The sequence below is a fragment of the Chelonia mydas genome, chromosome 7, assembly GCF_015237465.2.
Source record: "Chelonia mydas isolate rCheMyd1 chromosome 7, rCheMyd1.pri.v2, whole genome shotgun sequence".
Taxonomy (NCBI): domain Eukaryota; kingdom Metazoa; phylum Chordata; order Testudines; family Cheloniidae; genus Chelonia; species Chelonia mydas.
In genome coordinates, this window is record NC_057853.1 from 32,630,562 (window position 1) to 32,653,776 (window position 23,215).

Here is a 23,215-nt window from a genome sequence, read left to right on the forward strand (position 1 = left end):
CCCGAAGAAAAACAATTCTTTATTCGCCCCTCCACCGATGCTAGGAGCCTGGGTAATAAACAAGAGGAACTGCAGTTTATTGAGCAATGAGTAATAATTTGCCCCAGTAGGTATTTCTGAAACCTGCTGGGATGATTTGCGTGATGGGAATGTTAAAATTCACTAGACGTAGCCTATTTAGGAAGGGTCAGGTGGATGACAGGGGAGCAGCACTCTCAAAATGGCATGATCTGCTCCTGAGTCACTGACAGCATGGAAGCAAGAAACCATGAATGCCCACGGATCAACATCCTAAGTGATAAAAGTACAAGGTGGGCCACTACTTGGCATCTTCCACAGACCACCATATTGCACCTGCAAATTTTGCCATTTCACTGCTCACCCTCCACTTCCTGATCATGAAATATATCAAACACTGGCCTGGTGTAGAACCCAGTAGACTCTGCTCTGAATCTTTCACCACAATCAAAGCAGACCATGCATTTAACACTACCCATTGCTTCCTGTCTCCTAGCAAGTTTCTGGTAGAGGGCAAAAGTTTCTCTCCCTCCTCCCCTCTTCTTGCTAGCTTCCTTGCTCTTGGGAGGACTCTGCTAGTGCTTTTGTGAGTTCAAATGAATGACAGGAGCTGATTCTCCTTCACTGACATTTAGTTTGGAGAGATGCTCCATGAAGTCTAATACACAAGCCCAGCGTGACTTTCCTGGTCAGTCAGCTCTTCCTATCACCAGTGTTGAGGGCTTTGATGATTGTGTTTCTTCCAAACAGTTTAGTGAGATTCCCTGGAGCTTTTTTAAATAGGCACAAAATTTATCATCATCCCATAAAGCAGCTGTGTATAAGGAGGTGCTCCCAGTCCCTGGTAGCACCGTATCTTTATTACCACAGAAGAGCAGGTATCTCTCAGCATCCTCTGTGCAGAGGGCTGAGGAAAAGGAACATAGCATGTCAGCAGTGTCCTTATCCTCCTTGACTGCTCCCACAGCAGTTTAGGTGGTTCATAGGGAGAACCTCCAGGCACTGCTACGGAGTCACTGTCATGCCTTCACAATGCTGCTTGGTAACAAAAGTGTAACAAAGAAAACCAGCGAGGTTGACAGTGTACTCCCCCACTGCAGCAGGACTAGATACCTCTCCCACCTTGCCTGCCCCTTGCTTCCCACCACACAAGCTGGGCCTGAGGTTTTCAAAGCCACCAGCAGCATTTAGGCACCACATTCCCACTCTAAGGCCATTTTATGAGTCTAGTTCCACTTCCTGCATAGCACCCGCCTAGTATCTCCTGCAGGGGTCCTTGCATTCAGGTCATCCCCTGGGCTGAGCTATAGTGCTGCTTCTCGAGAGACAACCCATCTGGACTAAAAGACTCCAAGCAATGGAGAATCTTCCCTCCCCTTCTGCAGGTCAATTCTTCCACTGGGGGAATCCCCTCCCTGGGAAATACTTGCCACACAAATTAACTCTGGCAATAAGGGGCATCAGCTCCCAGCCCTGCTGGGCATTTGTCTGGCAGATTCCCATGCCCTTGACTGTCAGAAATTTCTCCCTGTAGGGACTGACAGACTGGGATCAAATCACCCCAGTTAGCCTTGCCCTCACTGAGTTAAATGGGGTGAGCTTCTCAAGGCAGGTTTCCGCACCCTCCAAACATCCTCATGGCTCTGTACTGAGCCCTTTCCAATTTTTCCAATCCCTGGCCTGGATATGCTGTCCCATTGACAGTCTCACCTATGCCATACAGAGAGGTAACACCACTCCCTCATGGGCACCCAAATCCCTTTGGCAGCTTTGAAACTCTTCTACACAAAAGAGGTGATGGCCCTGCTCAAGAGCCAGGCTGGAGGTTGACTCGTATCATGGCTTGAGATTTAAGTTCAACAGACAGAGTGAGGCTCTAGGAGGGCAGGGCAGTTTGTGCTGGTTCTGCCTGCTCAATGGGGTGGCTCAGAGCTAAGCAAAGCTGTTGCACTGAAATGTTCTGACCCATTTTACTGGAACCCCCCACCATGGCAGTTCTGCAACACGAGGTTTTGGGCTAGCTGTCTGCTACGCTTCCCAGTGTTCCCACTGCGGGACAGGCCAGAAGCTGCTTGTCCTGCTAAAGTTCAACCCCAAGCCCACCTTGCAGGATGCCTTTAGGAAACACCGATGGCCTCTGAGCAGAGCTCCTCCAAACGGGGGGCAGATGTGATCACCCCCCCAAAACAGACTGGAAGAGCACACCAAAGACTGTCACCTGTACCTTTGCAACATGCATCTTGGGGACTAGACTGAGAAGGGGATGGTTCCGGAGAGATCGTTCAGCGATAACGTAGCCCTTGATGAGCTAAGCATCACTCCCTAGAAGTGTTACAATGCAGAAATGGGGGCTTCTTCATCACCAGAGGAAGCTAGAGAGCTGGCAAGAGATACCAGAGAACTGGGCAAGAGAGGGGAACCAGGATGGTTGGAAGCAGCACAGACTGGGTTAAAGGACAGAATAGGACAAGGTTGTACAGCCCAAGGCCAGAAGACACTATGGTGATCCTGTCTGACCTACCACATAGCACAGAACCTCACCCCTGACTTCTGCATCCAGCCCAGCTATCAGTGTGCTCCTAAACTAGTAGCCTTCTATGAAGTAGCCCCAGGCTGGTGATGCTGCCAGGGGAAGGTGATGTTAGTAGCACCTCATCTGGAGGCATGTGATTGGCTGGATTTTCTGGGAGCACCACCCCCATCCTTGGGAATCCTTTGGCCTTTACTTGCGAGTGTCTTGTTTGAGTGCGAACCAAGCTCAACCCTGGGAAAAGGGGAGGAAATGCGACTGCTAGGCAGATGAGCACAGGGGACTAGACTAGATGACCTCTTAAGGTCCTTTCCAATCCTATGATTCTATGTGGGGTGCTGCAAACAGAAGGGCCCAGATCCAGCTTTTAAGACCCTGGTTCACAAGAGCCTCCCTCTGTACAGCTGGGCACGTGTGGGAATGCCATTGCAGATAACAGGAGAGAAGGGACTGTACCCATCCCCCAGCCTGTATCCCTGTATCCCATGGCCTGGAGGTCCACCTGCAACCATTCCTGCCCCTAGCCCAGATCTGGTGCTGGAGCCAGAGCACAGCCTTTAGAGACATTTGGCCTGGATGTAGGGTCCCCAAGGGATGGAGCATTCCTCCCATCATCCCAGGGGGAGCTGCCTCCCTGGGGAATCCCCCATCCTGATAAACATTTGCCCTTCACTGCTAGTCTGAATTGACCCAGGGTGGCACCTGCCTGCTGAATCTCACTCGGCCTCTATGAGATTCGAGTCCTCCACTCTCTGGAATCTCCTCCAAGCAAAGCAGGGACCCTCATCCTCAACTCAGCACCTTGGCACAGATAGGAGCTGGATTCGCAGATGGCTGGGATCACACAAGGGCTTGGCTGCTCTGACCTGCAGGTTGCTGTCACCGTGTTTACACTGGGCCTAAAAACTGGCTTCTAAACCAATTTAGATCAAACCAGGGCAATTTAAACAAGACCAAAAGGCTGTGCAGGAGCCAGTGTTGAGTTGCTGGATGCTTGATAGGCTGGCTAGAGTTGGGCCAGGTGGCTGTGAACCCTATTGCAGCATAGTCTGATGTGTGATACATTGTGGGTGCTAAGTGATGTGGCCCTTAAAGCAGCAGTAGGGTCTGCAACATTTAATAGGTTCCCGGCTCTGCCCAGGACACCTGGCTATGGTTCCCAATTCCATCCTAGACACCTGGCTATGAGGCCAGGAGTGGGTTCCCAGTTCCGTCCAGGGCAGGGTCCTGTGATGTTTAATAGATTCTCACTCCATTCAAGTGATCTGGCTAGGAGGCTGGCGATGATGGTGTGGCAGGTCCCGCGCTCCAAGCACCGCCATATTCTAAGGCTGTGCCTGCCCCTCCTCCACCTCCTTGTCAGACCCACCATCCTGAGGGCCCTCCCCTCCCTCCTTGAGGGGCCAGCAGGGCTGCCAGCCATGCAGGTGGGTGCTCTGGTGCTTGATGAAGTTGGAGCCATGGCTGAAGCTCTTGCCACAGTGCTGGCAGTGGTAGGGGCGCTCACCCGTGTGGGTGCGGCGGTGCTGGGCCAGGTGGGCGGCACGGGAGAAGGCCTTGCCACAGTCGGGGCACTGGTAGGGACGCTCGCCTGTGTGCACGCGGTGGTGCTGCAGAAGGTCAGAGCTCAGCACGAAGCTGCGCCCGCAGTCGGTGCAGCGGTAGGGGCGCTCGCCCGTATGGATGCGCTGGTGACGGATCAGGTTGGAGCTGAGGCTGAAGGCCTTGCCGCACTGCTGGCACCGGTAGGGGCGCTCGCCGCGGTGCGTGCGTTGGTGCTGCAGCAGGTTGGAGCCATGGCAGAAGCTCTTGCCGCACTGGGCGCAGCGGTAGGGGCGCTCCCCGGTGTGGGTACGCTGGTGCTGCACCAGGTGGGAGCTGCGGGAGAAGGCCTTGCCGCAGTCGGTGCAGCGGAAAGGCTTCTCGCCTGTGTGGGTGCGGCGGTGTGTGGCCAGGTCGGAGCTGAGCCCGAAGCGCTTGCCACAGTCGGTGCAGAGGTAGGGGCGCTCGCCAGTGTGGGTGCGCTGGTGTCGTGCCAGGTGGGAGCTGCGGGAGAAGGCCTTGCCGCAGGCTGGGCACTTGTAGGGGCGCTCGCCAGTGTGGGTGCGCTGGTGCCGGATCAGGTAGGAGCTCTCGCTGAAGCTCTTGCCGCAGTCGCCGCAGTGGAAGGGGCGCTCGCCGGTGTGGATGCGTTGGTGCTGCGCCAGGTTGGAGCGGCGGCTGAAGGCCTTGCCGCAGGCCGGGCAGCAGTAGGGGCGCTCGCCGGTGTGTGTGCGCTGGTGCCGGTGTAGGTTGGAGCTCTGGTTGAAGCTCTTGCCGCACTCAGTGCACTCGTATGGCTTCTCGTCCAGCCGCAGCAGCCGGCGGGCCAGCCCGGGGTTCAGCTCGTAGCTGCGCCCCCCCTCGATGTAGCGGCACGGCTTCACGCCCATCTGCGTCACCCGGTGCACAATGATGTCGCCGAACTCCTCTAGCCCCTGCTCCAGGTCACCAGAGTCATCCGGCGCCTGTGCCCCAATGCCTGGGCTCTGGCCAGCCATGTCCCATGGGGAGCCAGGCGAGACATCGCCCTTGGAGACCCCTGGCCACATCTTGTGGGATGGCGCCATCTCAGGGCCTTCCTGGTCAGAATCCTCCTCCTCCGAGAGACAGGCGGCACTGTCGTCTGCCGGAAGAGAGCAGAATGCAGGTGAGCATTGCTCTGGGTAGGGGGAGAAGAGCTCTGGGGTACAAGGGTGGGCAACAGGGCACAGATAATGCATGGCCAGAGATCAGGGCCCTGTCGCACTGCGCAGCCTGCCCCCGCCCAAGATCGTGGGAGCCTGTCGCACCATGTGCAGCAGAGGCACAGACACACGCCTGACCGACATCGGGGGCCTGTCATGTTGGGTGCTGCACAGACACACAGTGAGAGAAAGACCTTGGCCCAAAGAGCTCACCATCTAAATAGACAGAAGGGTGTGAGGAGAAACAGAGGCATCAGGAGGGAAAGGGAATCGCCCAAGATCAAAGCTGGGGATAGAACCCAGGAGTCCTGGCTCCCACCACAGTGCCCTGCCCACTAGACTCCATTCCCTCTTTTTTAAGCTCTAAATTATGCTTCACTCACTGCCAGCTTCCGAAAGGACTGACCCAGTCACTCACCTGCTCCAGCCTCCATTTCCTCTGAGCCCTGGGGATCCGGGACACTGGACTCCTCCCCTGGTTCCATCTGTGTCTGGGTCAGGGGCCGTTAGCCCTGTCTGGAGCAAGCAAAGGGGTGAGATGAGATCCTTTCAGGGACCATCTGCATGGGCTGAGCCCCAGCTCCAGAGGGGGCATTGGGGAAACCCCCTGGAGATGTATTAGAGTGAGGAAAACACCTGCTGCCCCCTACTGGATATTAAGGGATTTGCAAGTCTATCACATGGCCTCTCTTAAAGGCCCAGCTCCTGGAGGCAGGGGATTCAGTGAAAGTTGCAACTTTTGTTCTTAAAAGCTGAACCCCACACAGATCATTTTTAAGATGCTCATAATTTCTAAGCCAGCCTCGTGATTTTTTTTTTAGTATTTGGGGATGCTGTTTGTTCACTGGAAACAAACCATAAATGCACAACACCAGGTGTTACACATCTCCTTGCAAATCACCTTCAAAACACTGATGAACAGCCAGCTCTCATACAGTGCTTGTGACCCATGATCTCAAAGCTGTTTACAAAGCATGTCGCTATTGTCCCCATTTTACAGAGGAGAAACTGGGATACAGAGAGGGGAAGGTCACCCAGCAAGTGAGCTGGGAATAAAACCCAGGAATCTTGGCTCCTCCTAGGCCCTCCTCCACTATAACTGACTAGACCCCGCTCCTCTCCCAGAGCTGGGATAGAACTCAGGAGTCCTGGCTCCTAACCCCCACTACTCTAACCTACTAGATTTCACTCCCCAACCAGAGCAGGGACAGAAACCAGGAATCCTGGCTCCCAGCCCCCCACCCCTGCTCTATCCACCAGATCCCACTCCTTTCCCAGAGCCATGGATGGAACCCAGGAGTCCTATCTCCCAGTCTCTACTACTCTAACCTCCTAGGTCCCACTCTCCTTCCGGAGCTGGGGACAGAACCCAGGAATACCCATCGTTCCAGGTATTCTAGTCCAGGAACTAGGTGAGGGCACTCTGAAAACACAAGGAAGGAAGCCTGGGGAAAAAATCAGCTCAGACCACTCAGGGTCTTAGACACTATGGCCAAAATCCCTGATAGAAAATCCCACCGAATGAGGGGAAATTAGGCCCCCAAACCTCTCTTGGTCCCTAGTGCCCTGGAGCATCAGCTTTCAAGTGGTAGATGGCAAAAATCAGGCGAGAAGTTGCTTCTACCCACCTTATAGTAGATGGTGTCCTGGAAGACAACAATGCCCCACCCTAAGCAGCTGCACTGTAGACATGAGTGTGTGTGTGGGTATGTGTGCATGACAGAAAAGCTTTAGAAGGCTTTGATCATTGTCAGTGAGACAGAGGAGATTAGAACCCAAACACTAACTGCCTATTGAAATTAGTCATAAGGGTGGACTGGTCCAGTGGGCAGGCCACTGGACTGGAACTCCTAGGTTCTAGCCTAGCTTGGGGAGAAGAGTGGGATCTAATGGTTAGAGAAGGGAGGAGACTGGGAGTCAGGACTCCTGGGTTCTATCTCAGATCTGCGACTGACTTTGGGAAAGTCCCTTCCCTTCTCGATGCCCGTTTTCCTTCCCACCTCTTGTCCATTTAAATGATAGGCCCTGGGGAAAACTGAAAAATTGATCCTCCAGAACCTGCTTTGTGACACACAGCAAGAGACAATCCTGCCCCAAAGAGCTCACAGTAAATCCATGCTTCTCGCAGCCCCCAGGTGGGCTACGAAAGGCCAATCAGTAGTCCTGAGGCATTGCAAATGTATTACAATCTCTCTCCCTCCACACTCCCTCCCCCATATACCTTGACCCTTCAAGGTCAAATATTTTCCATCAACCTCTCAAAATAAACACTGCATTATATACCTACAGTTAGCATTGTTGTCAGTGATAGATGATTTTACTATAAATTTGATAGCAAAGCTGAAGGGGAAAAAAAAAAATCACAAAAAATGTTGATTTCAATTAAGAGGTGACTGACCTGGGAAGGTTGAGAAACAGCAGTGTGTGTATACGAAAGGTGGGGTCGGAAACAAAGGCACCAAGAGGGGAAGGGACTTGACCAAGGTCAGTGGCAGATCCAGGAATAGAAACCAGTCGTTCTGACTTTCAGCCACTCCCTTTCCCCTAACCATTAGACCCCACTCCCCTCCCTCAGCTGAGAAAGCAACCCAGGAATCCTGGCTCCCAACCCCCCTTGCTAGAGCCACTAGACCCACTCGTCTCCCAGAGCTGGGAATGGAGCCCAGAAGTCCTGACTCCCAGACCACTGCCCTTTCCACTGGCCTGTGCTGCCCTTCATTAGATCTTTTGGGGTGCCAGCCCCCTCCCCATGTAATCAGTCCCTGTAAGTACCCACTGTACGAGAGGACCTGTGCTCAAGGGGGTGGTTCGGCCCAACTCCTGATTTGCGGCAGGGTCCCTCACCCAGCTGCCCATGCCATCTCGGTGTCAATGACCCTGCATGATGCACAACATCCCAATAACTCCCTTTCCAGAGACCCCATAGCATTAAATTGCCCTTGCACCCTCAGCACGACAGGAATTGACAAGGTGGGTGAGGTAATAGCTTTTATTGGACCAATTACTATTGGTGAGAAAGACAAGCTTAAGGTCAGACCTGAAGAAGAGCTCTGTGAAAGCTTCTCTCTCCAAGTTGGTTCAATAAAAAGATATTACCTCACCCACCCTGTCTCTCTAATATCCTGGGACCGACATGGTTACAACAACACTGCACACAGGAATTACCTTGACTATCCCCACAGACCTGGGCGCACATACAACCAGCTCCCAAAGGACTTTACAGGCCATACCTCCTTTTCTGTTTGGAACATTGGAGGTAACTGTACACACATGGCACCCACCGAAATGCAGCTGCCTTAGGGGTGGGGACTGTTTATACAGGATCCCTCATTCGGAGCAGTGATACAGCCATGGCTGGGGTGCGGCACAGGGGGCATTTACATAAGATCCCTCATCCAAAGCTGAGATGCAGCCACCTCTAGAGTGAGGCACACAGGCTGGTCATACAGGGATCCCTTGCCTGGCACTAAGATACAACTGCCTCTGGGATGGGGCAGTTCATACAGAACTCCCTCACCCAGGGCTGAGATACACACGTCACTGGGGTAAGGCACGGGGTCTGTTTATACAGGCATCCCTCATCTGGTACTAAGATGCAGCCACCTCTGGGGTGGGGCACAGAGGCTGTTCACACACGTATCCCTCACCACAATGCTGAGATGTGGTAAGACCTAATTGGTGTTCACAGCCAAGGGCAGTGGGGCAGATGGCGGGGACTGGGTAGGGCAGAGATGCCCTAGCACAGAGTGAGTGAGGGTGGGATCTATTCCGGGTCCTGTGGCCCGCAGCCAGGACAGGGCTAGCTCTTTGTCCCCGGCCCCTCTGGGGCTGCCCCTGCTGGGCACTCACCTGGCTCTCCACAGGACACGGGAGGAGGATGCAGGCAGGGGCGGTGGGGGTCTTGCAGCAGCAGCAGCTACCTAAGAAGGGAGAGCGCAGCCTGGCCCCTTTGTGTGGCTTCCCCTGCACGGCACCCTGGGAAATATCCAGGCTCTCGCAAGTCGCAAAGCACTCTGGGGAAGGTAGTTCCTATGGGGAGGGGACTCCAGAGGTGATGGTTGCTTGGCTCCAAGAAAGGCGGTTGCTAGGGGTGGAGTCCTTTCCCGGAGGCAGTTGCTATGGGGTGGGGGAGACGTGATTTCTATTGCGGGGGGTGCCTGCTGCAGGAATGGCAGTTTTTAGTGGTGGGGAAGGCACCGAGGGTGGTGTCTATGTTGGGAGGGGTTTGGGGCACAGCTTCTGTATTTTGGGGGAAGTACTTTCTATTGGGGGCAGCTCTGGGAGAAGCGGTTTCAGTGTTGGAGCAGAGCTCCCCCCTGCAGGGTCAGCTCCCCTATGGCTGTGCCTAAAGCCCTGCCACTGCATCATGGCCCCATCCCCACTTGGCTTGTTGGTGACAGAGACCCCTCAGCACTTGCCCCAGCAGTCAGGGTGTCTGCATGAATAGAGGAGCTGACCCCACTGCATTCTGTCCCACAGAGACCCCTTCTGGGGCAAGACTGCTAATTAACACCCACCCTGAGATGCACAGAGCAGTTCCCCCTGCTCGGAGCAATTAGCTCAGGCTCCCTACAGTCTCAGCCAGAGTCACTGCATTGTTTACACTGCTCCAAGCAATCAGCTCAGGTTTTCTGCAGATGCAGCCAGTGTCCCTGGAGTGATTAGACTAAAAGCAATTTCTTCTCTCAGGTAATTGTCTCAGGATCTCTACAGACTCAGGCCATGTCTAAACTAGTGATCTTACAGTAGCACAGCTGTACCGATGCAGCTATGCTGCCGTACGATCTCCCATGTAGCTGCTCTGTGCCTACAGGAGAGCTCTCCTGTCGACAGACAACCCCCAACAAGCGGCAGTAGCTATGTCAGCGCTGACATAGCACTGTCCACAGCAGCACTTCTGTCAGTGTAACTTTTCACACGCCGAGTGACATAAGTTATAGCAACAAAAGTGCTAGGGTAGACGTAGCCTCAAGCAAGCGTCACGACATTGGTTACAACTGAGCTTTCCTCCACTTGGAGTGATTGGATGAGGCTCGCTGCAGGCGAGGCAGGCAAGCAACCAGGCATTGCTGCATCAGATTACATGTTCAAGCTTTTCTCCCTAACCCCAAGGGCTGGAAATGAACTTTTTATTTGAAATGAATAGAGCCCTATAAATCCACAGATATCTGCAGACCCTTTTAGTAGACTGGATGCAGATAAAAATTTTCTATCCAAACAGGGCTCTATATATGGAAGTTGAGACTCTGGTATAGTCATAAATCCAGACACTGGTGCCAGAACCTGGGCATGATCATATACTGCCTTAATCCAGCCCTGCTGAGTACAGCCTGAGTTCCCAGTGCTGCTACAAACCTCAGCACATTATGGGTAATTTTGCACCGTCATCTGGGAGCCAAATGCACTCAATTCCCACAATCCTGCATGGGGCGAACTGGTTGATAGCTTCTGGCTGATAGCTTCTGGCTGGGATGACCTCTTGGCACCAGAGGGCAAGATAGTGGCACGATGGGCATTGTGAGACAGCACTAGGGGAAAAGTCCACCACATCTGTGGTATGACGCTGCCCTTTGTTGAACTCAGACTTGAGTCAGCCTAAACCAAGGTTGACCCTTGGTTGCTGCAACTCATACCTCAATCTGCACACGACTGTAGGTTGTGTCTGGAAGGAGGGTGGGTGCAATCAGTTAATATGCTAGACACGAGCAGAGGCTGTTGCTCTCCTAGCTACCTGGTAGCTCCTCAGCTTCCCTGCTGCAGAGCTCAAATTGGAAGGTGAGAAATTCCTGCTCTCCCATAAAGAGCTGTGTGTCATCTCCAGTGCACTGCCCGAGGGGAGCCCGTCTCCATCCCTAACCCAGGCTGTGGTGACCATGGTAGCCAGCAGGATCTTCGCACATTTCATAGAGTGGGAGGAAGCAGGATTTGAAGATGCAGGAGAGACATGACAGGCATCTCTGACCCAGGATGGGAAAGTCATGGGGGAGAGCACAGGGCCCTCCTGAAATTATTTCCCCAGCCATCCTATGCATCTAGGGGATTAAACATTCAGTTCCCACTTGAACTAGTGAATGGTGCAGAGCCCATACCTTTAACTCTAAGTGCTGGCACAGAATCTGAGCTCCACAATCTTCTTCTGCCTGGGGCAGCCCTCCCGTATAATCTGACCCCTTTACTCTGCATCTCATTCCCATGGGTATTGCCACAATGGAGCAGACCTGTGGGCCTATCTAGCCCAATATCCCATCTCTGCGAGCTGCTTCAGAGGAAAGTGCATGAATCCCCAGAGGAGGCAGCACTGGGATAATTAGTGACCTTCTGACCCCCTTAGCTAAGGGTCAGCTCATACTCTGAAACAGGCAGGCTTCGAGCTATTCACAAGGTTCTTTATTCTTCATTGTTTAATTTTAGTTATTCCCAATACCCCTATAAGCATTTGATCCCTTTTTGGAGTCTACTCAGCTCTCGCTGTCAGTGACATCTTGTGGTAACAAGTTTCCCAGATTAAGTGTGCGGGGAGAGTGCATGAAAAAGTATTTCCTTTGGCCACTCTTCAGTTTCCCTACAACCCTTGTTCTTGTATCATGAAATGAGCTGAACTGCAGCTCCCACCTACCTTCTCCAGTGCATCGTCTTTCACCAGGTCCCAGCCTGTCTCCTCTCTAAAGATGAGCAACCGCTGTCTTTCCAATCTCTCTTAAGAAGAGATTTCCCCCTCCATTCTTGTCCCTCATCTCTAAAGCCAGTTGGATTCATACAGTTTAAGGCCAGAAGGGACCACTAGATCCTCAAATCTATAACAGGCCATACAATCTCAGGCAGCAATTCCTGGATCAGGCACCTCCCTTCTACCTGAACTATAGCATATATTTTAGAAAGACATTCACTCTTAAGGCTTAATGTATGAAATGATCAGAACCAAACACAGAATTTCAGAAGTGGGCAGCCCCCTGCTTTGGGAAGGATGGTCCAGTGGTTCAGGGCCTTTGAAATAAATATATTCTCACTAGGTGAGAGCTCTTTGGGGCAGGGACTGTCTCTCACTATGGCTGTTGGAGACTCCAGGAGTTACTCTAGTAGAATACCACTCCCTCAAGCCAGCTCCTGCATGACTGGATTGTGCCCCTGCACGGATTGAAGCGAAGAGCTTGGCCTTGAAGCATAAACCTCTACTGCTCAAGCTGAACAATGAGGTTGCAGCAGACAAATGCTCTGGGCCCTGCTGGGGGTAGGAGATGAACCCATCGGGGGCTAAGGTTTTTTTCCTGGAAGAAAGAACAGCCAGGGCCCTCTGTTGGAAATTTTTATTTTGCTGGAAAAGCCGTGGTCAAAACTCCACAACAGATTCTAACAGATAAGCTTCTACGCAAGCACTAGCTGCTTTGGAAACACCTCAGCCACAGTCTAGTCTCAGAGGAGGTGGGTTTGAACTGGGATTCAGATCAACTCCCAAGACAAAAACAACAAATAAATAAAGAGGAGACTTGGGATTCTCCATCCACAACGCTGAGAAGAGAAAGGAAATAATGACGTGAACTCTATGAGTAAGTTACCTGGAAGACAGTGAATCCCCACCCCAACCCATGCAGAACCTGAGCCCAGAAAGGGCCAATGTGGAGTTAGGGGAAGAAAGGAACTATGCTTGCAAGTGTGGGGAAGTGCTCAAGGACTGAAAAATTAAGAAAAAAAGATACAGTGGGTCACAACTTTACTGAAACACAAGAACCTCCATTAAAAATAAACACACTAGAGGCAGCCAATACCCGTCGCAGGCAGCGGGATGGTGGGGGAAGTAGGACAAACTTTCCCGTGTAATGGGAGCCCGAGGGTCCGCCCGAGAATACGCTACCTGAAAGAAAGCACAATACAGTTTCAAAGGCTTATGTCAGAAGTAGCCACGGTGGCAAAAAGCCCAGAGATCTCATGCCCACCCGAAGCCCTCGCACTGTCCACACACAGAACCCATGCTGATCTAAAGTTGGCTTTAAACTGGTGCAAAGCCCTGGGTGGACGCTCCTATTCTGAAGAACTTTAAACCAGTCCATAACCAATTTACACTGAAATGAAATAAGCCTGGTTTAAAGCCCACCCACATGTCTTTCTTGCACTGGTTTCTGTCAACCAGTTTAAAAATCATGCCTTAAGTGAAAATTTGTGCAACTTTCAAGTGTAGGTAATGCTAAATCTCCCTAGGAGTTAGCTCAACTTTACTGCAAGGTAGCTCCAAAACGAAAGGAGCACCTTGCCTAACACGATACATGAAGTGTGGTCCAGTTGATAGGAAACTAGATTGAGAATAAGGAGACCAGTGATCTATTCCTGTCTCTGGGTGAGGAGTGGTGGCTGGAGCAAGGAGGAGCCTGCAGAACAACTGATTCTATTCCTGGATCTGTCATTGAGCTGCTGAGACACCTGGTCAAGTCTTCTCTCCCCTCTGCACCTGTGGTCCCCCTCCCAACCTGGGTCTATTTAGACTGCAAGCTCTTCAGGGCAGGGACTATCTTTGTCTGCAGAGTACAGTGGGACTCCGATCTTAATTGGGGACCCTATGTGCTACCATAACACTAGGCCGACTGGGCCAAATTACTAACACTTTAGCTGTATAGACACTGACGAATCTCCACAACAGCCCCTGGGTGGTAAGATGACAATGGTGAAGTGACTCACAGCTTGTCTACACAGGGACACTCTGGAAAGTGAAGATGAATTAAGCAACGGTGTGAATTTTAAGTGGATTAAACTGCATTAAGCCCCTGTGTGAATGCTCTTATTCAGAATTAAAATGGCCTTACTTTGGTTAGCATAATTCACTTCCAAAGTGAATTAAACTAAACTGAATGGAGGCCACTGTAGTTCTGAATAAGAATATCCACACAAGGATTTAATGCAGTTTAACTAATCCACTTTAAAAGCTAAGTCACAATTTTCTCACGGGCATGGCTACACTTGCAGATGTAGACCGCTTTGAGTTAAACCAGCCTTCGTAAAGCGCAGTAGGGAAAGCGCTGCAGTCTGTCCACACTGACAGCTTCAAGCACATTGGCGTGGCCACATTTGCTGCACTTGCAGCAGCATTGGGAGCGGTGCATTATGGGCAGCTATCCCAGCATGCAAGTGGCTGCAATGTCCTTTTCAAATGGGGATGGGTGGGGTGGAGTGTGACTGGGAGTGTGTATGTGGGGGGAGACAGAGTGGGTTTTTGGGGGGCTGAGAGCATGTCAACATGAGGTCTTGTAAGTTCAGACAGCAGCAGACCCCCCCCCCCCCCCCCCCCCCCCCCCCCCCCCCGTCTCTCTCTCATACAGCATTCCACAGTAATGGTTGCTTTGTCTCATAGGAGATAAGCAGCCTGCTGTCAGAACCTGAACTTTCAATGGGCATTTCTGCATTCCTACAGCCGATTCCAAACAATGACAAGAGTGGCCACTTGACTTAAGGGGATTATGGGACCTTTCCCGGAGGCTGATCAGAGCGCAGTAAAGCAACATCTCGTTCACACTGGCGCCGGGGCACTCCAGTGGGGGTGCAGCAATGGCATTCCACTCGCCGAGGTGGAGTACCAGCAGTGCTGTAGCCACGGAGTCAGAGCGCTCTTTGTGCCTTGCCAGCGTGGACGGGTAGTGAGCTAGTGCGCCTGGGGCTCCTTTATTGCACTGTAACTCACAAGTGTAGCCAAGCCCCAAGTGTCCCCGTGTAGACAAACCCTTAGTTTGCTGTAGCTTAACCCTCACTACAGCCAACTAAGGACACTTCAACTCTGAATGACAGTGTCCACATAGGGGTTTGATGTGCTTTAACGTCACACTTTGAGTTAATTAGTCTTAACTCCCCAAAGTGTTCCCCTGTAGACTAGACCTCACAGTTAGAGAGAAAATTAGATCTCAGGCCTAACTGCCTCCCAATGCTGCACTTCTTTCTCTAGTGTAGACCACACTGCTGCTGCCACAGGTCTCACCCGCAGAAGCCAATGGAGCTACATCTGCTTCTGACTGTGCAGCACTTACTGCAAATATTCAGCAGTGGGTCCAAGTTAGCTCAAGATGACTTTGAAGTCCCTGGAGTTTAATTTTAATGCTAAGTGAAGTCCATTCTGTGCTCTCGCTCTGGTTCCCATTCAGCAAAGCCTGTGCTTACATCCATCACCATTCAGCAAAGCACATGCTTAAGTTCCATTGACTCAAAGTATGAGCTCAGTTTTAAGCATGTGGTTCACTGTCTGGCTGAACTAGGGCCACTACCTACTATCACATATATTCTGCTGACAACAGGAGCCAATGGCATTTTGGGAGGCCCTTTGCTCTTGCAATGACTTGGCAGCCAGAGTGCTGAGTAAGTTACAATAAGAGGTTATCAAACAGAATGAACGAGTTAAAGTTTTAGCTAATCACTGCTTTGGGGTTTCGTTGCCTCCAAGTGTCACTCCCCACACCGGCTACCACAATCTTGGACAATGCCCAGTTTTGCCCATCCAACACATACTGACAGGTTATAGAGCTGGTGCATTTACAAACTGCCATTCACAGCCAAATTCCCACCACTGCCCCTGTGGAATACTTTACGGGCTTTTACAAGACAGTGGTGAAGCTGGTATAAGAGCTCATGTCAGAGGCAAAGTGCATTTGCCGATTCAGCCACTCCACTGGTTGAACACAGTTGTCCACATTAATGTGCGTTGTTTTGCTCTGCTGTACTCAAGATTCCTTCAAGCTGAAACAACACAGCACAAACTATCTGCTCTGATCACTGCTAAAACCTGAGGGAACTGAATCAAAGGTATGTTTTTAGAAGGATTTTGATATTCCAGTGCAGCACGTGCATTCTAGCAGTCTTGCAAACTTGAAAGCCCGTGCATGATGATGATTTATAAATGTAAAGCCAGACAGGACCATTAGTATATATGTGCTGCCACTCCCATATAACACAGGTGAGAGAATGCCACTCAGCCCAATATTTTGTATTTGAATAAAGCACTTTCCAGAAAGACAGCCAGGCTGGACTGGAGGCTTCATGAGATGGAAAATGCACCACTTCCCCTGGGAGTTTATTCCAATGGTTAATCAACCTCACTGTGGAAAATTTGTGCCTCATTTCTAATTTGAGTTTGTCTGGCTTTAACTCTCAGCCATTGGTTCTTGTTCTGTCTCTGCTAGATGTAAAAGCCCGTTAGTAGCCAGGATTTTCTCCACGTGAAAACACTTATACACTGTAATCAAGTCACCTGTTGAGCAGGACCTGGTTTGGGGAGACATAAGGGATGGGACTAGGATGACAGAAAAGGCAGTAGAAAGCTCCCAGAATTTTCTTTCCATTTGCGATTTCTGCCACTGCCCCCAAATGTAGGGGTAAAGAATGAAGGTTAAAAGAAGCCAGGAGCACGGGAGGGGCAGGGGAGACAGGAGAAGATGAGCAGGGATTGGGAAACAGACCCCTAAAACCTGTAACCCCAAGCCAGGAGTTTGGAGCAGGACAACAGGTCAGTCCAGAGAGACTGATTTATGAAGACATGGTCAGGCTGGACAGCACAGCTATGGACCTGTAGGAAGGAGAACAACCACCAGCGTGTCCATAGCATTGGAAGGGCCCTGGACAGCACCAAGTGTCAGCAGAGTATATGAAGGCTGTGGTGGCAATGGGGGCGAGAGATGGTTCAGAGTTACACAAAGGGGAATTAGTCAGGAGTAATAGGATGGAGTTAAAGGAAATAGCAGGAGAAAACTGAGGGATAACATCCCAAGAGAAGCAGGAATCCAGGTGTTTGAGTTGGAACTGGACAAGACAAAAACCCTGAGAACACTCCTGAGTTACAGTTGGTGCCAGGGTGAACTCACTTCATGTTTTAAAGATTTGCTTTGCAACTACAAGGCCTAACAACTTAAACAAACAGATTCTCACACAATCACATGACTGCTGGGGCTTTAACACCAACTATTGTGAGACTTGTGATACAGTTGAGAGACTCAGCAATACAGAGGTTCCTGCCCATGTGAAATGTACTTTTAAGATTAAAGCTGACAGACTTTTTAAAACTTGGAGTTTACTCTTGTTGCATTTCACTGAAACAATGAAAACAGATTGGTTAACTAGACTTTGTTTAGTCAGTATCTATTGGCTCTCAGATGCTGCAAACAACGTAGGGAAAGATTTCTTTCATAAATCTTACTAACAAACATCTCTACTGACTCAAGCATTTTAGAGGTTTTCATGCCACAGGGGACCTCCTGTAGTCAGGCCTGTACAACAGGCCAGGGAATTTCATCCTATCATGCCCAGATCCTGTTCAATAAATTGCAGTTGAGCTGAAGTGTGGCTTTTAGAAAGATTTATAACCTTGATTTAAAGATTTCAAGCAATGGAGAATTGCAAAGGCTTGTTTTAAAATTAAGACTTGTTGGGGCCAAATCTGACTTGACACTGTATTTTTAAATGTTGTTCAGGGACAGAAAAAGAAAGTCTATTTTATAAGGCCCTTAAACAGGAAGATCAAAATCTCTGCCAGTTTTAGAGTATGCTGAAAGGTTAGCAGCATTTGCATGGCAGAAATAAGTGTGCAAAAATAATTCTATCCTCTTCTCAAGAATAAATTACTGGGTGATTTCAAGGCCTATAAAAAAAAAAGGCACATAGACAACACTTCAAATCCAGCATGGAGATATGGATCTTGTCAGCTTTCCAACAGGGGAAACAGTGACATATTCCTTACTGACCTAGAGCCATTATAGTAAGTGACTGATAAACATAGCTTTAAATCTGGAGTTGCTTTAAAGTCCAGATTTAGACCCTGTGCTAAAATAGCAAAGCAAGGTTGACACTGACCCCGTACCAACTGTCTGAGTGCATACTGCCTATCTCAAATCATCTTCATTCAAAAACATGATGAATGAGTTAGGATAGGACAAAAGAGCTGGGCCCACTCAACACTGGTGGTAAAGATTATTCTAAAAGACTCCATGCCCGTCCCATGTGAATGCACACTTGTTCTGGCTGCTTCACGATATAGGTAGTTCACTGAAGTGCAAGTACTCTATTAATGTGGTAAAGGTGTCAGGCTTTTACCAGCAACACTAACAATATCCTTTCACTCGGCTAAAGTTGGTAGATCACAGAAAGACGCTAGTGGAAACCCTGGTAAATCTTACTGTGCAACAAGCCCAATTTATACTCCAGCAGCACACACGTCCTGCCACTCACAAAGCTCTCACCTCCGACTCAAAACGCAGAGTACCGCGCCCTGTCTGCGTATGACTCCCGCTCGAACCGCTGCACATCGTAGAGGGAGGCCCGAGCGACCGACGAGACTGGAGACAGCTGACAACGTTCGTAAGCATACGCCTCTCCGACGGTGGTGGCCGCGGTTGCCGTGCGACGCAGGGGGCTTCTATCCCGGGTGTAATAGGTGGAGGACGCGGCTGCCGCAGCAGCAGTTGCAGCTGCAGCGACTGCTGCTGCTGCTCCCGGGGTTGGCAGCAGCGCTCTATCGTAAGGGTCTAGGGTAGTAGTGAGGCGATTGGCCATGGCTGTGGTGGCGGCCATGGCTGTGGTGGCGGCCATGGCTGTGGTTTGTACTTGGGAGTATTGCGCGTACTGCGAATACTGGGCCATTGTTTGCTCTGCATAGGCGTCGTATGCAGATGCCGTAGCATAGGGCCTCACGCGGTATCTTTTGTAGTAGTCGACCATTGCTCCATACCCATCATCGTAATACATGGTCTCCCCATAGCCCGCGGGGTAGGGAGTGCGCACCGCTCCGTACTGCTCATTATAGGTTTCGGTAAAGTCAGGCACTTGCCCCGTGCGATCTACCGGACACTCTTTAGACCAGTGCCCTTCTTTCCCGCACCGATAGCAGCCGCTCTTGTCTCCCATCCCAGGTATCGTCCGAAGCCGACTGGTGGACAACTGCACGCGCATCCGCTTGCCTTTAAGAAACAGACGCAAGAATGGTTGCTATAATAACTGATGCCACATGGAAAACCACAAGATTTGCAGTGTGCAAGAACCAAGTAACTCAACCATCTCATTCCCTGAGCAGCCAATCAAAACCTAGCCTTTCCACAACCTTCCGCATCATTCACAATAGGGACAGGTTTCAGAGTAGCAGCCGCGTTAGTCTGTATCCGCAAAAAGAACAGGAGTACTTGTGGCACCTTAGAGATTAACAAATTTATTTGAGCATAAGCTTTCGTGGGCTACAGCTCACTTCATCAGATGCACAGAGTGGAACATATAGTAAGAAGATATATGTACATACAGAGAACATGAAAAGGTGGAAGAAGCCATACCAACTCTAAGAGGCTAATTAATTAAGATGAGCTATTATCAGCAGGAGAAAAAAAACTTTTGTAGTGATAATCAAGATGGCCCATTTCAGAGAGTTGACAAGAAGGTGTGAAGTCAACTTCCACCTTTTCATGTTCTCTATATGTACATATATCTTCTTACTATATGTTCCACTCTATGCATCTGACGAAGTGGGCTGTAGCCCATGAAAGCTTATGCTCAAATAAATTGGTTAGTCTCTAAGGTGCCACAAGTATTCCTGTTCTTTTCACAATAGGGAGGAATCCCAATTGGCCAAGCTGAATGGTTTTACGGTAAGAATCCTGCCATGAATAAAAAGCAACTTCTCCTGAAAAGTAACATTTGAGTGGCATTAAGGCCTGCTTCAGGAAGGTACTTAGGTCCTGATCCAGATAGCTACTTGACAGATGTGAACCTTTAGCCCTGTGACGCTATTCATGTGCTTAAAGTTAGAAATTTCCCTAGTTCCTATCTTGATCTGGACCTAAGTCTGCTCCAAGACCAGACTGTCAACTGCTTCTTCACACTAGTGAGCAGCTACATGTCTATCTAGGGACCTATATGGCTCCCGTAGGGTCCGAGCGCTTCACAAGCATTAGCATCTTCACACCAACACTGTATAAGATAGGAAAGTGGTGTCATCATTGTATAGGGACTGAGGCACAGGGTACATGCAGCGACTTTCCCAGGACCACACAAGGAGTCTGTGAGTGAGCCAGGAATTGAACCTAAGGCTCCCAAGTCCTAAGCCAAAGGCCTATTAGGCCATCCTTACTACCCTGGGGAAATAACTGGGTCTGCTCTCATGAGTCAGTGCTCCCCAAGGTGACTATGCAATTCATAGCCTGGCTCTAGACAATTCTCTAATCCAGTCTCTGCCTTTTGGGATAGGGAGGTAACTATAGGGGATATCAGGCTCAAGAGTGGGTTTCCAGAACCTTAAATTAGCTTTCACACACTCTTGAGATTACCCCCTCCCTCGACCCCATAGAGCTTGCAATGACAAGTGGCCTATTACTGTAACTCATGCTGTAGCTCACTCTCTCTAGGCCTGTATGCTACAGCTTTGGCTGTGCAGAACCTCAGTTCTACGCAATGCACTTTCAGTTAGTCAAGCCAATTGTCGCTTGTACGGAGCTTTTCCATTTGGAGAGGCTGCACTCCTAAACCCTTCCTAGCATCATCAGGGTCCAACAAGGGGGAACCTGTGCAACAGAGGAAACTGAACCAGACTATTATTTCTGCACTCAACTGGCCTAGTTCAGTAGCCACACCCCACAAGCATGAAACTCGGATGAGTCAGCAGCTGCGTTCTGCACCCAGGAGGTTGGAATTTTCAACACGCTCAGGTCCTAGCTAAAGGAGAAGGCAGATGGGAGTCTAACTCCTCTGGGCTCCTTTGAAAATCCCAGTCAACATGGTTAAACAATTGGGCTCAAAGTCCAACTTCTCCAAGAAGTAATATCAAACAGAGGGTGGGGAAAAAGCCACCTGCTCAGCTCTCCCAAGGTGGATTGGAATAATGGTAGCCAAGGGCAGCACGCAGTGTTGGGATCAGCAAGTTGTATCAGACAAAAGAAAAGCCTCTGAAAGCGAACAAGGATAGGGTAATCATGATAACACTACTTGCGACACAGTCCCAATGGCTTTATGGGAGACTGGATTCAGACTAAGGGATACACAAGGCAAAGAGCGTGACAGCAATTGGGGAAGGTCAAGAACCGCAGCCTGGTAGGGAGGAATGGATTCTGATCCAGGTGCAGTTGTATGCCACCTGGCCTCCCACCTAGCTTACAGCTCAGATCAGCTGTTTGAAGACAAAGCTACTCTTGCAGGTTAACTGAACTAAGAATTAAAAGCCCTCTCCTCTACTGCTGGAGAACTCATCATAAGAGCTATATGTTCTCCTTTGAATTTTCAGTTTGGCTTTTTGTGGGGCAGTTAAATCTCAGTGTGGATTTTTGTCTGGATGGCCAGTCATATAACACCCAGGAAAAGCAGCATCTGGACACCTTACGGCCACTTAACCATTGAGGAATGTAAAAAAAAAAAAAGATTTTAAAAAGAAACATTTGACTAGCTACATTCCAGCAATTTTAAGAAGCTGAACTACCATCATAGTGACAAGGAGGCACTGTGGGTCTAGTGGGCAGACTGCCAATCAGGAGACCTGAGGTCTGTTCCCAGCTCTTTTACTGACTGGCTGGGTGACCCCAGGCAAGCCCCTTCCTCTTTCTGCACCTCCTTTTCCATCTTTTGGCTATTCAGGGGAGACACTGTGACTCGCAATGTTTGTACAGTGTCTAGCAAAATATGGCCATGATCTGAGTAAGGATCTCTCTGTGCGATTGCAATACAAATAACTGTGGTGATCTTTTTAATTTCTAAAGGTGGAGTGTAGTAGGCTCAGTAGAGCTGGCCATCTAGCAGGGAAAGTGGGTCAGATCATGAAATCATGGCTGACGAAAAGCTATCCATTTGGAGAAGACAATGTGAGAGAGTGTCACCAACACATCTCTGGCTCCTCAGAGACTGTTTTGGGGAAAGAGGACATCTATCTTCCTAATACCATACTGCCAAATTAGCTTCTCAGATTATGTGGATTTCTATTTGACAGAGAAATCAAGTATATTCTAATGTATAGAGCAGAGCCATCGAACAGTACACAGCACAACCCCACTTGGGACCTTGGGAACTATCACAATATGAAGTTACTACTAATGGCATCTGTCCCACAAATCAAGGGGCCTGGGTATTGTTTAACAATATCTCTCTCTTCAGTGGAGCTTTCTATCTGTTACTTCACCTCATTTGTAAGTAACAGTATTCCTACTATGCAGAGGGAGAAAGTGGCACAGAAAGGAGAAGGGACTCGCCCAAGGTCACTCAGCTGAGCTGGGAATAGAACCCAGGTGTCCTGGCTCCCAGCACAGTGTCCTAGTACTGGGCCACTTCAACAGCCCAAATGGATCTGCCCAACAACTTGAATGAAAATGGTTCTGGTCGCCTGATATCCACATCAGTATATACTGGCTGCTAGACTCTGGTGCCTCTAGAGAAGGGATTCTCAATGTGGGGAAAGCCAACAGGTGTCAGAGAATCACTGCCATCCCACATTACTGATTGGAGGGGGGATTCAGATCTGGAAGAGGTTGAGAACTACTCCTCCAGGACACTTGGAAGAAAATACTGTGGTACCGACTGGACACCAACCACCTCTTTCAGGTAACATGCTTGGTACTAAGCTACAATACACCTCTTACCAACAGACCAAACCTCCAACATATTAAGCCTGAAAAGGTGGTAAGATTTACTGCTTAAGTTCCTACAAGTGTACTTGCTTGGGGTGGGGGAATCGTGTAAGTGAGGACTTCAGACAAAAACGTCTCTAACCACTGCACCAGCAGAGGCTGAATACAGACATTCCAGGGGACACTTATGAAATTGCAGAGAGATTCAAACCTACCAAACATAGATAAGTGCCCACCCTTTTCCTTTGCTCACGCAAGTGGGTGACGAAGTGGGAATTTTCTGTAACGTTTTCATGAATCCTAGGCATGTCTCAGTTTCCCTCTCTATACTGCCATGCTACCCAGTGGGTGCACAAGGATTAACATTGCTCCTGGAACAGTGCGGGGGGGGG

At 50.0% G+C, this 23,215-nt stretch overlaps 2 protein-coding genes across 8 annotated transcripts in view; both read right to left on the reverse strand.

Annotated features, from left to right (window-relative positions):
• LOC102939472 (zinc finger protein 501) lies at nt 1-9,168 on the reverse strand. Of its 3 annotated transcripts, none has more exons than XR_006292141.1 (3): nt 5,696-5,795; nt 3,766-5,219; nt 1-3,733 (listed from the first exon to the last, which is right to left on the reverse strand). XR_006292141.1 is itself a non-coding variant. In XM_007070416.4 (3 exons), exons 2-3 carry the CDS (start codon nt 5,757-5,759, stop codon nt 3,874-3,876), a joined length of 1,407 nt encoding a protein of 468 aa, XP_007070478.1. In that variant the 5' UTR covers nt 5,760-5,790; nt 9,124-9,168; the 3' UTR covers nt 1-3,873. The 3 variants fall into 3 exon arrangements, 2 of the variants coding, with proteins under 2 accessions (XP_007070478.1, XP_043406905.1); XM_007070416.4 differs by adding an exon at nt 9,124-9,168 and having other exon boundaries at nt 1-5,213; nt 5,693-5,790; XM_043550970.1 differs by adding an exon at nt 9,124-9,162 and having other exon boundaries at nt 1-5,219; nt 5,696-5,786.
• The window catches only part of LOC102939685 (RNA-binding protein 4B), a 25,442-nt gene continuing 7,407 nt past the window's right edge, over nt 5,181-23,215 (reverse strand). For 2 of the 5 annotated variants that reach the window (XM_037903427.2, XM_037903428.2), the window contains exons 3-4: nt 18,474-19,190; nt 12,966-13,123 (exon numbers count right to left, since the gene is read on the reverse strand). In XM_037903427.2, coding sequence (XP_037759355.1) covers nt 18,481-19,190 — 710 coding nt within the window. In that variant the 3' untranslated portion in view covers nt 12,966-13,123; nt 18,474-18,480. Of the gene's footprint in view, nt 5,214-5,692; nt 5,791-12,563; nt 13,124-18,473; nt 19,191-23,215 lie in introns of those variants that run through there. The other 3 variants (XM_037903429.2, XM_043550978.1, XR_005226042.2) reach the window with 2 other exon arrangements.

Coding starts and splice junctions, on each gene's coding strand:
- LOC102939472 (XM_043550970.1), bottom strand. CDS start 5,759: ATGGAACCAGGGGAGGAGTCCAGTGTCCCGGATCCCCAGGGCTCAGAG. Junction 5,220..5,695: donor AGAGGAAATGGAGGCTGGAG/CAGGTGAGTGAC, acceptor TCTGCTCTCTTC/CGGCAGACGACAGTGCCGCC.